General features: G+C 35.2%; 1 protein-coding gene across 1 annotated transcript; it reads left to right on the forward strand.

The window, feature by feature from the left end:
• Positions 1-4,858: 4,858 nt before the first annotated feature.
• Positions 4,859-7,534, forward strand: LOC121431463 (alpha-(1,3)-fucosyltransferase C-like). Its single transcript, XM_041629047.1, has one exon. It carries the CDS (start codon positions 5,296-5,298, stop codon positions 6,853-6,855), a length of 1,560 nt encoding a protein of 519 aa, XP_041484981.1. The 5' UTR covers positions 4,859-5,295; the 3' UTR covers positions 6,856-7,534.
• Positions 7,535-12,359: the final 4,825 nt, after the last annotated feature.

Here is a 12,359-nt window from a genome sequence, read left to right on the forward strand (position 1 = left end):
GGGGAACGTTTAACGGATGATAAAGGACATGGGACGCTTGTTGCTCGTATGTCTTGCGGTTTTACATCGCACACGGCGGAAAGTTCATCCGTTCTAAAAGTTTTGTACAGCTGAAAACTTTTTGCGCGGATGAATTCAAGTGGACGGATGCTCGATGGATAGAGCGCATCGGACGCAAAGCGTTTTTCGACCGATAGCAAGATTTATTGACGTTTTTCATCCTCTTTGCTTACGTGATTGCAGTTGCCCCGAGCCATAGGAAATTGAACACGAATTATGCAATTTCCAGGGATGTAGATGAAACATTAATGCATGGTCTTCAGATGGACGTATTATTGTAGAACTTCCAGCAACTGGTGGAAAGCGATGTACAAAGCTTATACGAAGCGAAGATGACTTGAAGAAACTGAACTCAAGTTCCTGAACTGAATATAGTATTCCTGACTTGTATAGAAAAAAAAATAATATTAAACAGTTATTTTCCTCCATAAAGAAGCGAAATGTTGACCTTCTTCGTATGGCCTCTCGTCATGAACATGTTATTAATGCATGGTCTTCAGATGATAATAATACTTAAACAGTTATTTTCCTCCATAAGGAACGAATGATAGTCAATGATGATATGAATTTCCTTGACTTTCTCAACACATGTTGAAGGTGTACCACTTTACATCTATATTTTAGTAGATATTTTTAATTTAAAATAACACTCGTTTAAAAAAACTGTGTGCGTAATTTTATGTGCAAATTTGTATTATGTCTCTATGTAAGTGTCGTCTTTGTATTAGGCAACGTAATATAAATCAAAACAATTCACCATGTAATGAATGTGTATTATGTCAAGATAATTATAATGATGATGATATTGATGAGATTTCTTCCTTATTAGAAACAAATGATGAATATTTTTCTGTTCATGAATACAAAGAAAATGTGTTAGATAAAGTTGCGATTTCAAATTTAAAACTATACCACTATAATTGTAGGAGCTTGAGATGTAATTTTGAATCATTTTTGAATGATTCTAATGTTATAGAATATCCTACTACTGTAGTTGGAGTCTCAGAAACATGGCTCAAAGAAAATGACTTGCAATTTATTGGAATCTCACATTTTGAATTTATAGGAAATTGCAGACAGAACAAGAGAGGAGGAGGTGTTGGTCTTTACATATCCAAAAGATTAAGATATAAAAGAAGGTTTGATTTGAATATTTTTCGTGACAGTGTAGAAAGCATATTTATTTAAATCGTTACTAAGTTACCAATGTAATAGTTACTGTATTGTATAGACCACCAGGTCAGAAGGTACAGGATTTTCTAGATGCAATACAACCAAGTCTGAATATTATTGAAGGAGAAAAGAAAGAGTGTATAGTAATGGGAGATTTCAATGTCGATGTATGTAGTAAGGAAACAAGTGTCCAGGATTTCCTAAACATGTTTCTTTCATACTCATACATTCCACAAATCTCTAAACCAACACGTGTGACTACAACTTCAGCTACAGCTGTTGATAATATTCTTTATAATCATGTTGAAAATATTATTAGAGCTGGAATTTTAACAACAGATGTTAGCGATCATTTGACACCTTTTATGATTGTTGGTCTAAATGATCAGGTTGATACAGTGTCACATGAATATGTGAAAGTTGATTATAGTGACAAAAACATTGATAGATTCTGTTTACAATTGAACCTTACCGATTGGACATGTCTTTATGATATACATGACGTTAACAAATGCTATGACACCTTTTTGGATATTTTTAAACAATTGTATGATGAATATTTTAAGACTGTCATAGTAAAAAAGAAGGATGATAATAAAGCTAAGCCATGGATGACTAAACAATTAAAACAAAAAATAAAAGAAAAAAATTATGTAAGAAATTCATTAAAAAACCTACATTATATCGACATGATACTTATAAAAGAAATCGTAATTTTATAAATAGTATGATTCGAACAGCAAAACGAGAATATTATCAGAAAAAGTTTGAATGCGCTAAACACAATATAAGATCTTTGTGGAATATGATTAACGAAGTAATGAACAAAAAAAGGCCTACAAATGATGATATGAGAATTGAACACAATGGTCAAATTTTTACAGAAAAACAAGATATTGTTAAGATTTTTAATGATTATTTTGTTAGTATTGGGAAAAAAATTCAAGACAGCATAGAAGCTGGACGTTCATATCCTAAACTAGACATAAGTCACTGGTTAAAAGGAAATTACCCTTCGTCTATGTTCTTTTGTCCAGTTAAAACTTGTGATGTTATTAAAATTATTAAAGGACTAGATGCTAATAAAAGTCAAGGTTATGATGGTATCCATCCAAAAGTAGTAAAGCATTCTGCCTTTGCAATAGCCCAACCACTGTGTTATATCATTAATCTCTCAATTGAACATGGTGCTTTCCCAGATTCTTTGAAACTTGCCAAAGTTTTACCTGTCTTTAAAAAGGGAGATAAAACTCATTTGAATAATTATAGACCCATTTCTGTTTTAACTGTTTTTAGCAAGATTTTTGAAAAAATACTTTGTGATCAAATGATGACATATCTTGAAAAGAATAATATACTATATGAGAGACAGTATGGGTTTAGAAAGAGACACAGTTCTCATCATGCCCTTTTAGATCTTACAGAAAAGATTGCCAACGCTTTTGAAAATAAAAAAAATTTGATTGGACTTTTTTTTAGACCTTTCGAAAGCCTTTGACCGTATGGATCACCGTATTTTAATGAAGAAATTATATTTTTATGGCTTCCGGGGTATTGCAAATGACTTAATAAGTAATTATCTATCTAACAGGAAACACTTTGTTAGCATTGGAAATTTTACTTCTTCTGGCAATGCCATTTCTACAGGCATTCCCCAAGGTTCAAATCTCGGCCCTCTTCTGTTTCTGTTATATGTGAATGATTTACCGAATTCTAGTGATATATTATCTTTTATTTTATTCGCAGATGACACAAGCCTTTTTGTTTCTGATGATAATCTAGTAAGAGCATCAAATTGCATCAATATTGAGTAACGAAAAGTTCATTCTTGTTTTTTTGCAAACAAATTGTTACTTAATTTCGATAAAACAAATTTAATAATTTTCAAAACAAAAAATAAATGCCTGGATTTAAGTCAAATTAAAATATATATTGATGATAATAAAATACAAATGACAGAATCTGTAAATTTCTTGGTGTGAATAGGACAATAAATTAATTTGGAAAGATCATGTAGATGAAATTTCTCGTAAGATATCCTGTGTCATAGGAATATTGAGTAGAATTAGATATATTTTACCAATGTCAGTTCTCCTGAAATTATATAATGCTATGATCTTGCCACAGTTGAGTTATTGTAACATCATATGGGGAAATTGTCCAAAATACTTATTACAGAGGTTATATTTGTTGCAGAAACGTGCTATTAGAATAATAACAAAGTCATCATACCTTGCCCATACAAGCTTATTTTTAAAAATCTCAATATATTAACAATATTTGACCTGAATGTGTACTGCGTTGCCATATTTATGTATCAGTATTTTAAAAATGTTTTGCCTGAATGTTTTAATGATTTATTTATTTTTCAAAGGGCAGTCAATAAATATGCAACAAGAAACTATAATGATCTATACTTGCCAAAGTACAAATATGATTTTTCTCGTTCCATTATTAATTATAGAGGACCTATTATTTGGAATAATGTGAAATCAGAACAGAAATCTTATCAGTCAATGTCTCTTTTTAAAAGACAATACAAATCATATCTTATTAATCAATCGTTCATTAAATAGACTTTCAGTTGCCTGTTTTTGCCCTTTTGTATTTGGTGTATACTTTATTTATTGTTATGTTATGTTCGGGGACTAGCCTTGATAGGCCTTTGGCCTTTGCTGGTCCCCTGCATCCGGTACTTGTATGTTGTGCTTTCATTTGTTGTAATTGTTATCTCTAAAATTGTATTTTGCTTTTTTATCCCTTTGCCTCTTTATAATATTTGTAAATATTTTTTTATCATGTTAAATGTATGATTTTATCTTGGATGCAATAAAAGGCCATATCGGCTAATCAATCAAAGGACAAGTCCATCCAAACAAATTCTGATTTGAACAAAATGGAAAAAAATCCAACAAGCATAACACTGAAAAATTGATCAAAATCAGATGTTTTAAATAAGAAAGTTATGACATTTTTAAGTTTTGCTTAATTTTACAAACTAGTTATTTGCACATCCTGGTCGGTATGCAAATGAGCAAGTCTTATTTTCTCCTTATTGTCACGTGAAACAAATTTTGATTTCTCCCTGAACATGTAGAATAACCATTATTTCAAAAGTTTATTGTTTAATAAAAAAAAAGGATCTTATTGTCAAATCTATGAAATCGAAATATTGTATAATTCAAAAAATAAAAAACAAAAGAAACAGTGAGTGAAGGACATCATCGACTGTCTTATTTACATATCAATGAGTTATGCATATAACTGTTTTGATAAAAATAAGCGAAAATTAAAAATGTCATGACTTTCTTTTTTTACATCCGCGTTATGCTTGTTTGAATTTTCTCTATCGATTCGAATCAACATTTTTCTGGGGTGGACTTGACCTTTAAATTAATTTTCATATTAGTTTAGTTTTGAATCATGTGATATTCGTTAAGAACGAGTATTAAATTTGTGAGGGCAGTATTGCTAAACCTGATGAATATCCCCCCCAATATTTGATGCATTTCGACAGGGACGAATTCGTTAAAGCCTAGACAATGAAGAGAGAGAGAGAGAGAGAGTCGGAGAAAGAAAGAACTGAATTGATTACTGTATGTATTTGAGTTATTCACCTCGCAATTTATGACCTCTGTTTCTTTCCACCAGTACTTTAACACAATATCTCATTCACGGCTCGGTGCCCATTATGAATATCATTTTTTTTCCCAAAGCGCTACATGACTGTATGAACGTGGCAGTCTCTCGTACTGGATAAACCTAAAGCAAATCTACTTATTAAACATGGCGTACTGTGTGGCGCACATTAAACACAATTATTGATTCCTGTAACGTTCAGCACTATGCTACTGAAGGAAGACATTGCGTGTGTTGTTATTAGCATTCGCCTTTATGTTTTTGGAATGATATTCTGATTTGCCTCACAAGATGGGGTGAATGATGTTGACAGGACTTTGTTGGAAAAGATATTAGGAGGAGGAGGCTTCAGAATGGTATGTTTGGAGCTGGTTTAAAACAGATTTACACGGCAACATAAACACCCGATGGGAGATCGTCAAAATGGGACTTGAAGACTTCAAATTCTGTATTGGGTTGCTGCTATTACTCTCCCTATCGTCAATCGCGACGATGTTGACGGCGATGTACCATTTAAGAGACCTGAGAGAGATAAGAGCGAAGAAGAATTCTGCATTGGGCATCCGACAGATACTCAGCTCCAAGGAAGCAGCTCGAAATCAAAGGAATCCTTCGTTGGGTTTGGGAGAAGCCTCAATATTCTCTGACAAGAATAGAGGTCCACCTGAGGGAGATGACGCTTTTAGGAATCTCAGTATTATATCATTTAGATATGACACACTGTCTGCTCGTAGAGGTCTAACTCACAGCATTGCTAATGTAGAAGACGATGTTCTGACGTTCGATACATCTGACATTTTAAAACCACTATCGAATGTGACCATTGAAGAAAGCAGCTTGGTTCACAAAATCCAACAAAAACAGAGAGACGCTACCTTTAACTGTGTCATCAGGATTGCCAAGTATTGTTCCTCTCGTTGTGATTATCTAGTTAAAGGTAAACATTCGAGAGAATGGACGCCATTCAGATGTGAACTCAGTGAGTTCTGTAGGTTTGAGACTCGTTTTATAGGTAACCTCACCAAGGAGGTTATGAAGACCATCGATGTTGTCTTCTTTATACCCGGCTATCGGGACGTTCGTCTGAAGCAAGTGATGGCTGCAAGACCACCAGGTCAACTCTGGGTGCTCTGCGCCAAAGAGAGTCCTCAGCATGACCCAGATTATGCTCCTCGAGGTCTAACAGGAAACCCTTTCAATCTCACCATGACGTATGTCAGGGACAGTGACATTTACTTCCCATACGCTACAGTGCGGAAGCTTGGGAAGCCAAATGAACATCCGCCAGATATTCAAAAGAAAACCAAGCTGATAGCTTGGATGGCATCCAACTGCAATCCATATAAATGGAAACGAACGGAACTAGTAAAAGCGATTCAGGGGAACATCTCGGTGGACATGTACGGCAAGTGCGGTACGGGAAGACTTGCCCATGATAAAACCATCGAGACCCTCAGGCAATATAAATTCTACATCGCGTTTGAAAATAGTGAATGCCGGGATTACATCACGGAGAAGGTGTGGAAGAACTGCCTTTTACAGGGTATCGTACCAATCGTCTACGGATCAACGCGCGAAGGCTACGAGAAGTCACTCCCAAGGAATTCCTTCATCGCCGTAGAGGATTTCACTAACATGAGCGAATTTGTAGATTACATTCACGCACTGGATAAAGACGACGCGCGTTACATGAAATATTTCGACTGGAGGAGGGACGGCGCGGTGCAGTTTCACTCTCCGTCTGCGTTCAGAGGTAGTAGACCTGAACTGAATTTATGTTACCTCGTCAAAAAACTAATTCACGTCTTTGTACATCCAGAGAACTCTTGGCAGAAAAGAAATCCAGATTTTGCTTCTTGGTGGCGGGGGCAGTGTGCCGATTATTCTATTGAGAAATTCGTTCTGGGATTTAATACCCATCGGTCAAGAGGAGAACAGGCAATCATCGATGCATCTAAGAGACGTGGTGACATAGAAATGTAGTTGGTGTCTTTAATTCATATGAAAAGCCATAGAAGATGTTATCATGCTTGAAAGATCTAGTTAGAGTTCTACCTTAAACATAAAGGCCTCTGTATACCATGCGAGTTATTTAAGAATTCGTTTGACATGTTGGAAATAACGACAGGTTATGCTAAGACAGTCAGAGAAATTCGAATATATAATTGATGCGCGATGAGATACAGAGCAGTATTAACACCTCTGGTTTAACTGGAAGGGACGGGAATAGTGAACTTGCCAATATCCGATACTGGCCTGCAAGAGAACCCCTCTTTTTATATTACAAGATTCTAATCAATGCAGTAGCTGTATTTTAATGAGAATATCTTGATTACTTTCTCAAGTGATTCGAAAATGATGTTTGAACAGATTGTGATGCTAAAGAAGCAAAGGAATTCAAAACAAATGTTTGAGAGTATCCTTAGAGGGATGCTCCTGGCTGAAAATATTTATATCTCAATAAATAGAGTAAAATTCACAAAGCAAAATGCTGAAAATATCATTAAAATTGGATAACAAATAACGAAGTTAATGAATTTGATAGATTTGCATTATTCTTGTGAAACAGTACTAGGCACGTCTTCATTGTTTTTTGTACTTCATTAAATTAGATTAGGTTTTTTTAATTTTTTTTGTACCAAGAACCAAAATAATTGGATTGACAATCGATTAAAGGCATTAGTTATTTCTTGCTGCAACTTATTTCATCATAATGGAGATAAATCATTTACACATGTATGAAAAAAAATGAATTAATTATGATAGCACGTCTTAACATAAGGAAAAGAAAGTGGGGGTATGACATCATCGGCCCATCTAGTGAATATTCATGAAGACATGCCTAGAATTGTTTCACCGGAATAAAGCAAACATTTAAAGTTCAATAACCTCGTTATTTATTATCCGATTTTGAGGAAATTTCCATCATTTTGCTTTGTGAATTTTACTCAATTTATTGAGATAAAAATATCTTCAGCCCGGAGCACTCCTTTAACTATAAAATGCTTTAGACCCTTATCAAAGAGAAATGTGAAATTGGCCGATCATGTATACAATTCATATTTTTTAAATAACAGGAAAATACATAGTTTTATGCATTTCTACGCTAAACGATTTTAGTATTTTACATTTGCTTCTCATTGGTCTAAATTCGTAATGCCATGCCGTGTTAAGAGGATTGTGGTAAGCATGACTAAAATTGGTTTGTGCGTTGAAAATCTCGATTGTTTTTTTCATTATTCTTTCCAGGTTATGCCTATATTCAATAGGCCTATCACCAAATGAAGATTTCATGAAAATCATTTCCTGCATAAAACTTGCATTGTTGTGCTTGTTAGCTTTGTTTTCTATTTGTAAATGTAGCTCTGACTGTTCGGTCTTCTAATTTAGTAGATGGATTAATATTGTATGATGTGGTTATGGGGCCCGTTGCATAAAAGTTACTATCATGGCAACTTTGCCATCCAATGGAAACCATGGTAACGATGATCAACAACCAATCAAAAATCAAGGATTCCATGCAGGTTACCATTGCATGCCGAGGTTTTTTTCGCAACAGGGCATTGGTATTCTGTGTTACTTTTTAGAAGGAAACACAGGCTGAAATAAGTTGCGATGGGAATTTTGCTTGAAATAAGAAAGAAATATATTCTGACTTTCAGTATAAACCGAACCTTAATACACCACTCAGTGGCGGACCGTGACCCGGAGGAGACAAAGCATCGGAGGGGCACAGCATTGTTCACAAACAATACAGAGCCCCCCCCCCCATGCTTCGTCTCCTCCGGGTCACGGTCCGCTACTGACACCACTGATGTGAGGGTCCCTTTCGTAATTTCTAATAAAAAGACTGGCAATAGTTATGATGCAATATAGTACTGTTGTGTAGCGCATGAGTTTTCATTTCTCATTCTTGTCTCAAAATGTCACTTCGATCAGGCTTGAAATCGATCGGTTATAATAACCCAATTCACCCTTTACAAAGTATATTCATGAGATTAAATAAAGAAAATACAAGAAAGCTCACTTTGCAAATGAGATAAAAATCGGATAAATAAAAAATTATGACATATATTTTTTGCTTATTCATTTTTATTACAAATGTATTCGCATAGCAGTGATCTAGATAATTATCATTGGCGGTAATGTAGCTCACGCAGATGAAGGAAACATTAAAAGTGTCATTATTTTCTAGAACGATATTGATAAAAAAATATTAATGAGCATTTTGATTTTTCTTATGTTATGCAGGAAATCAATTTGTTATCCTGGGTAAAATATGACATTATTCTCATTAAAGTTATTTAAATCAGTTTTTTTCATCGACGGACACGGCCATATATAGAGGTGGAGTTGGGGTGGGGAGAACAAGAGAGGTGAGGGAGAGAGAGAGAGAGAGAAAGAAAGAGAGGTGAGGGAGAGAGAGAAAGAAAGAGAGGTGAGGGAGAGAGAGAGAGAGAGAAAGAAAGAGAGGTGAGAGAGAGGGAGAGAGAGAGAGAGAGAGAGAGAAAGAAAGAGAGAGAGGGGAGAGAGAAAAAAAAGGGGAAGGGGGAGAGGGATGATTGCGTGTTTACATAATGTAAATTTTTTCTCCATAAATGTTGGATTTCTCAATAAAAACGCCTATACTCTATTTTAATGTTTAAACCCGGGATAACCTAAGACGAAACAAAAGAGCCCCCCCCCCAAGAAAGTCCTCACCAATTTTTATGATATCAAATGTCAAGCCTCCCCAAGAAAAAAAAGGTGAATAAATAGAAAAAATCAAGCTAGCATAAAACTGAAAATGTTATTAAAATCGAATGAAAAATTTAAAAAAGTTATGACATTGTAAAGTTTCCCTTATTTTTCACAAAACAGTTATTTGAACAACTCAGTAAAATGCAAATGAGACACTCTATGATGACCCTCCCTCACTAATTATTTTGCTTTTTATTGTTTGAATATTTCATTTTTTTTATAGATTGACAAAACTTGACTGAACCATTGATTAAAACAATGATAACTCTACATGTTCAGGGATGAATTAATCTTTGTTTCACTTGACAATGAGTAGCAAATTTTCAAATTTCATATAATGAAATACAAAAATTAAAGAAATAGTGAGTGAATGACATCATGAGTCTCCTCATTTGTATACCGACCAGGATGTCCATATAACTGTATTGTGCAGCTTTAAAATGTCATGACTTTCTTAATTGACATGCAATTTCGATGAAATTTTCAGTGAATTCAAATCAACTTTTTTTGGGTGGACTTGTCCTTTAAAGCTTTCAAGGAACTTATGCTCATTTCAAATCAAGATTTAGTCCCAATGTCAAGCGTATTTTCTTTGAGTAAATGCAAATTTGTGGTTGGTTTGCGTTCAATCTCAACAAAGGATCCTCCTAACAGCCCCAACATAATTCTATTATTAGTCGGACTTACGCTTGATTTACAATTGAACATAATTTCTTGCGACGCCCTCTATCATGTCTCTGGAATGCAAAGTTTATGCATTGTATTTTTAACTGGGCGTTGTGGTGTGCGCCTGTAATCCAAGCTGTGGGGAAGTTACAAATTGATGCAGAGGTTCGAGCCCTGATCACGTCTTTCGGATGGTGACGTTAAAGGTCGGTCCCAGACGTAAATAATCATACCTGATTGATACACGTCTGACAAAACTCAAATACACACACACAAACATTATGTCGATGCAGTTGGATGAAATCTTGAATAGAATATTTGGGAAATACATAACGTGAAAGTAGGGTATGTGATTTACGATAGGCATACTGTTGAGCGTTTTGGCAATGATTGAGTATGTTTGTTATCATTTTTTTCTCCCTATCATCCCGTCAATTGCATTCAAAAGATTTCAAATTTGTTTAGTATAACTTGTATATGTATGGATATCCATGAGAACCTATATGACCACGCTTTATTTCTTGACTTCGGATTGACATCGGGCATGCATCGCTACGAAAATGTATCTCGCCAGACGCATGCGTGCGGGTTTGTGTGAGAGAGGGTGTGTGTGTGTGTAGGTTGAAGGTGTAGGTGTCGTGGCGGAGTGGTCTAAGGCGCCTGACTTTACTTTGAAAGTCCGGGGTTCGATCTTCGGCCGCGGCACCTATAACCGTAAGCAAAGCATTTAATCTACGATTAATCGCTTTAAATTTATCCTACATTCAAATAAATGAAAATGCTATACGGTGTGTGATTTTTTTCTAAACGAGAGAACAAAGGAGAGAGATGCTTCTTAAATTGCCAACCCTATGGAAGCTTAAAGGTGCCACCGAGATGTTGAGATAATTATCTTGGGAAGTCGACATCTTGATAGAAAAGATCAGATGACGAGATCACGGATATCATCATGCCGACATCTATGACCAGATGACAAGATCCTAGATCTCGTCATGTTGACATCCTTTAGAAGAGATGATCAGATAACAAGATCTGCGATCCATGATCATGTCATCTGATCATCTCTTTTAAAAGATGTAGACATGACGAGTTACGAGATCATGACATCTGATCATCTCTTCCACTGGATGTAGACATGATGAGATCCGAGATCTTGTCATCTGATCATCTCTTCTAAAAGATGTGGATATGGTGAGATCCGGGATCTTGTCATCTGATCATCTCTTCTGAAAGATGTGGACATGATGAGATCCGGGATCTCGTCATCTGGTCTTTTCGCTTGCAAGATGTCGACTTCCCAAGATAATTATCTCAACATCTGGGTGGCACTTTTAAGCTTCCATACAACCCCCTTCCATTTCTCTAATAGAGCATCACGGCATCACGCCATAGATTAGAATTCGTCACTTGATTAAACATGTAAGTATTTCAAGTTCAAGTAGTTCAAGTTTTTACAATGTGAAGTGAATTATGCTTCAGAAACTGTTTTCACAATCGAGACTATCGTAGATGGCGTGAACAATTGTATTCTTCGTGCAACATATACTATCACCCAAGAAGTATTCCCTTCGCGATTGAGGTTGAAACTTAATTATAGTTTTGTTATTTACCCTATTAAAACCAAATTCAAAATATACGAATTCAATAAACATGTTATAATGTCATGTTCGTCAATGATCAAGTCCAAAGTTGTTAATCGTCTCATATAATGTGAAAAAGGAGAGGGGCAGAACATGGCGTACGGGTAAAAACAAAACAAAACACCCCCACAAAAATTCCCGCGAGCGAGTTGAGCACGCAAGAAAAAAATGCACACAACGTTAAAAACGAAAATCTAACATAACATGAAGAAAAAAATATGATATTACACTTTACCCTTTCCCTTCCATTTCCTTTTCTTATATATTTTTTTCTTTTCAATCATTGAACTTTTAGATGCAATGCAACCCCTAAGTGGTCCCAGGGGTCGGTCTCACAAAAAAAGTTAACACTTAGAAAAAATCCGGTAAAATCATACATTTGTCATATCCTGAAGATTTTCCACATTTTAACATTGGTACAGATCCATTTAAGCAAATGAC

The sequence above is a fragment of the Lytechinus variegatus genome, chromosome 17, assembly GCF_018143015.1.
Source record: "Lytechinus variegatus isolate NC3 chromosome 17, Lvar_3.0, whole genome shotgun sequence".
Classification (NCBI taxonomy): domain Eukaryota; kingdom Metazoa; phylum Echinodermata; class Echinoidea; order Temnopleuroida; family Toxopneustidae; genus Lytechinus; species Lytechinus variegatus.

Coding starts and splice junctions, on each gene's coding strand:
- LOC121431463 (XM_041629047.1), top strand. CDS start 5,296: ATGGGACTTGAAGACTTCAAATTCTGTATTGGGTTGCTGCTATTACTC.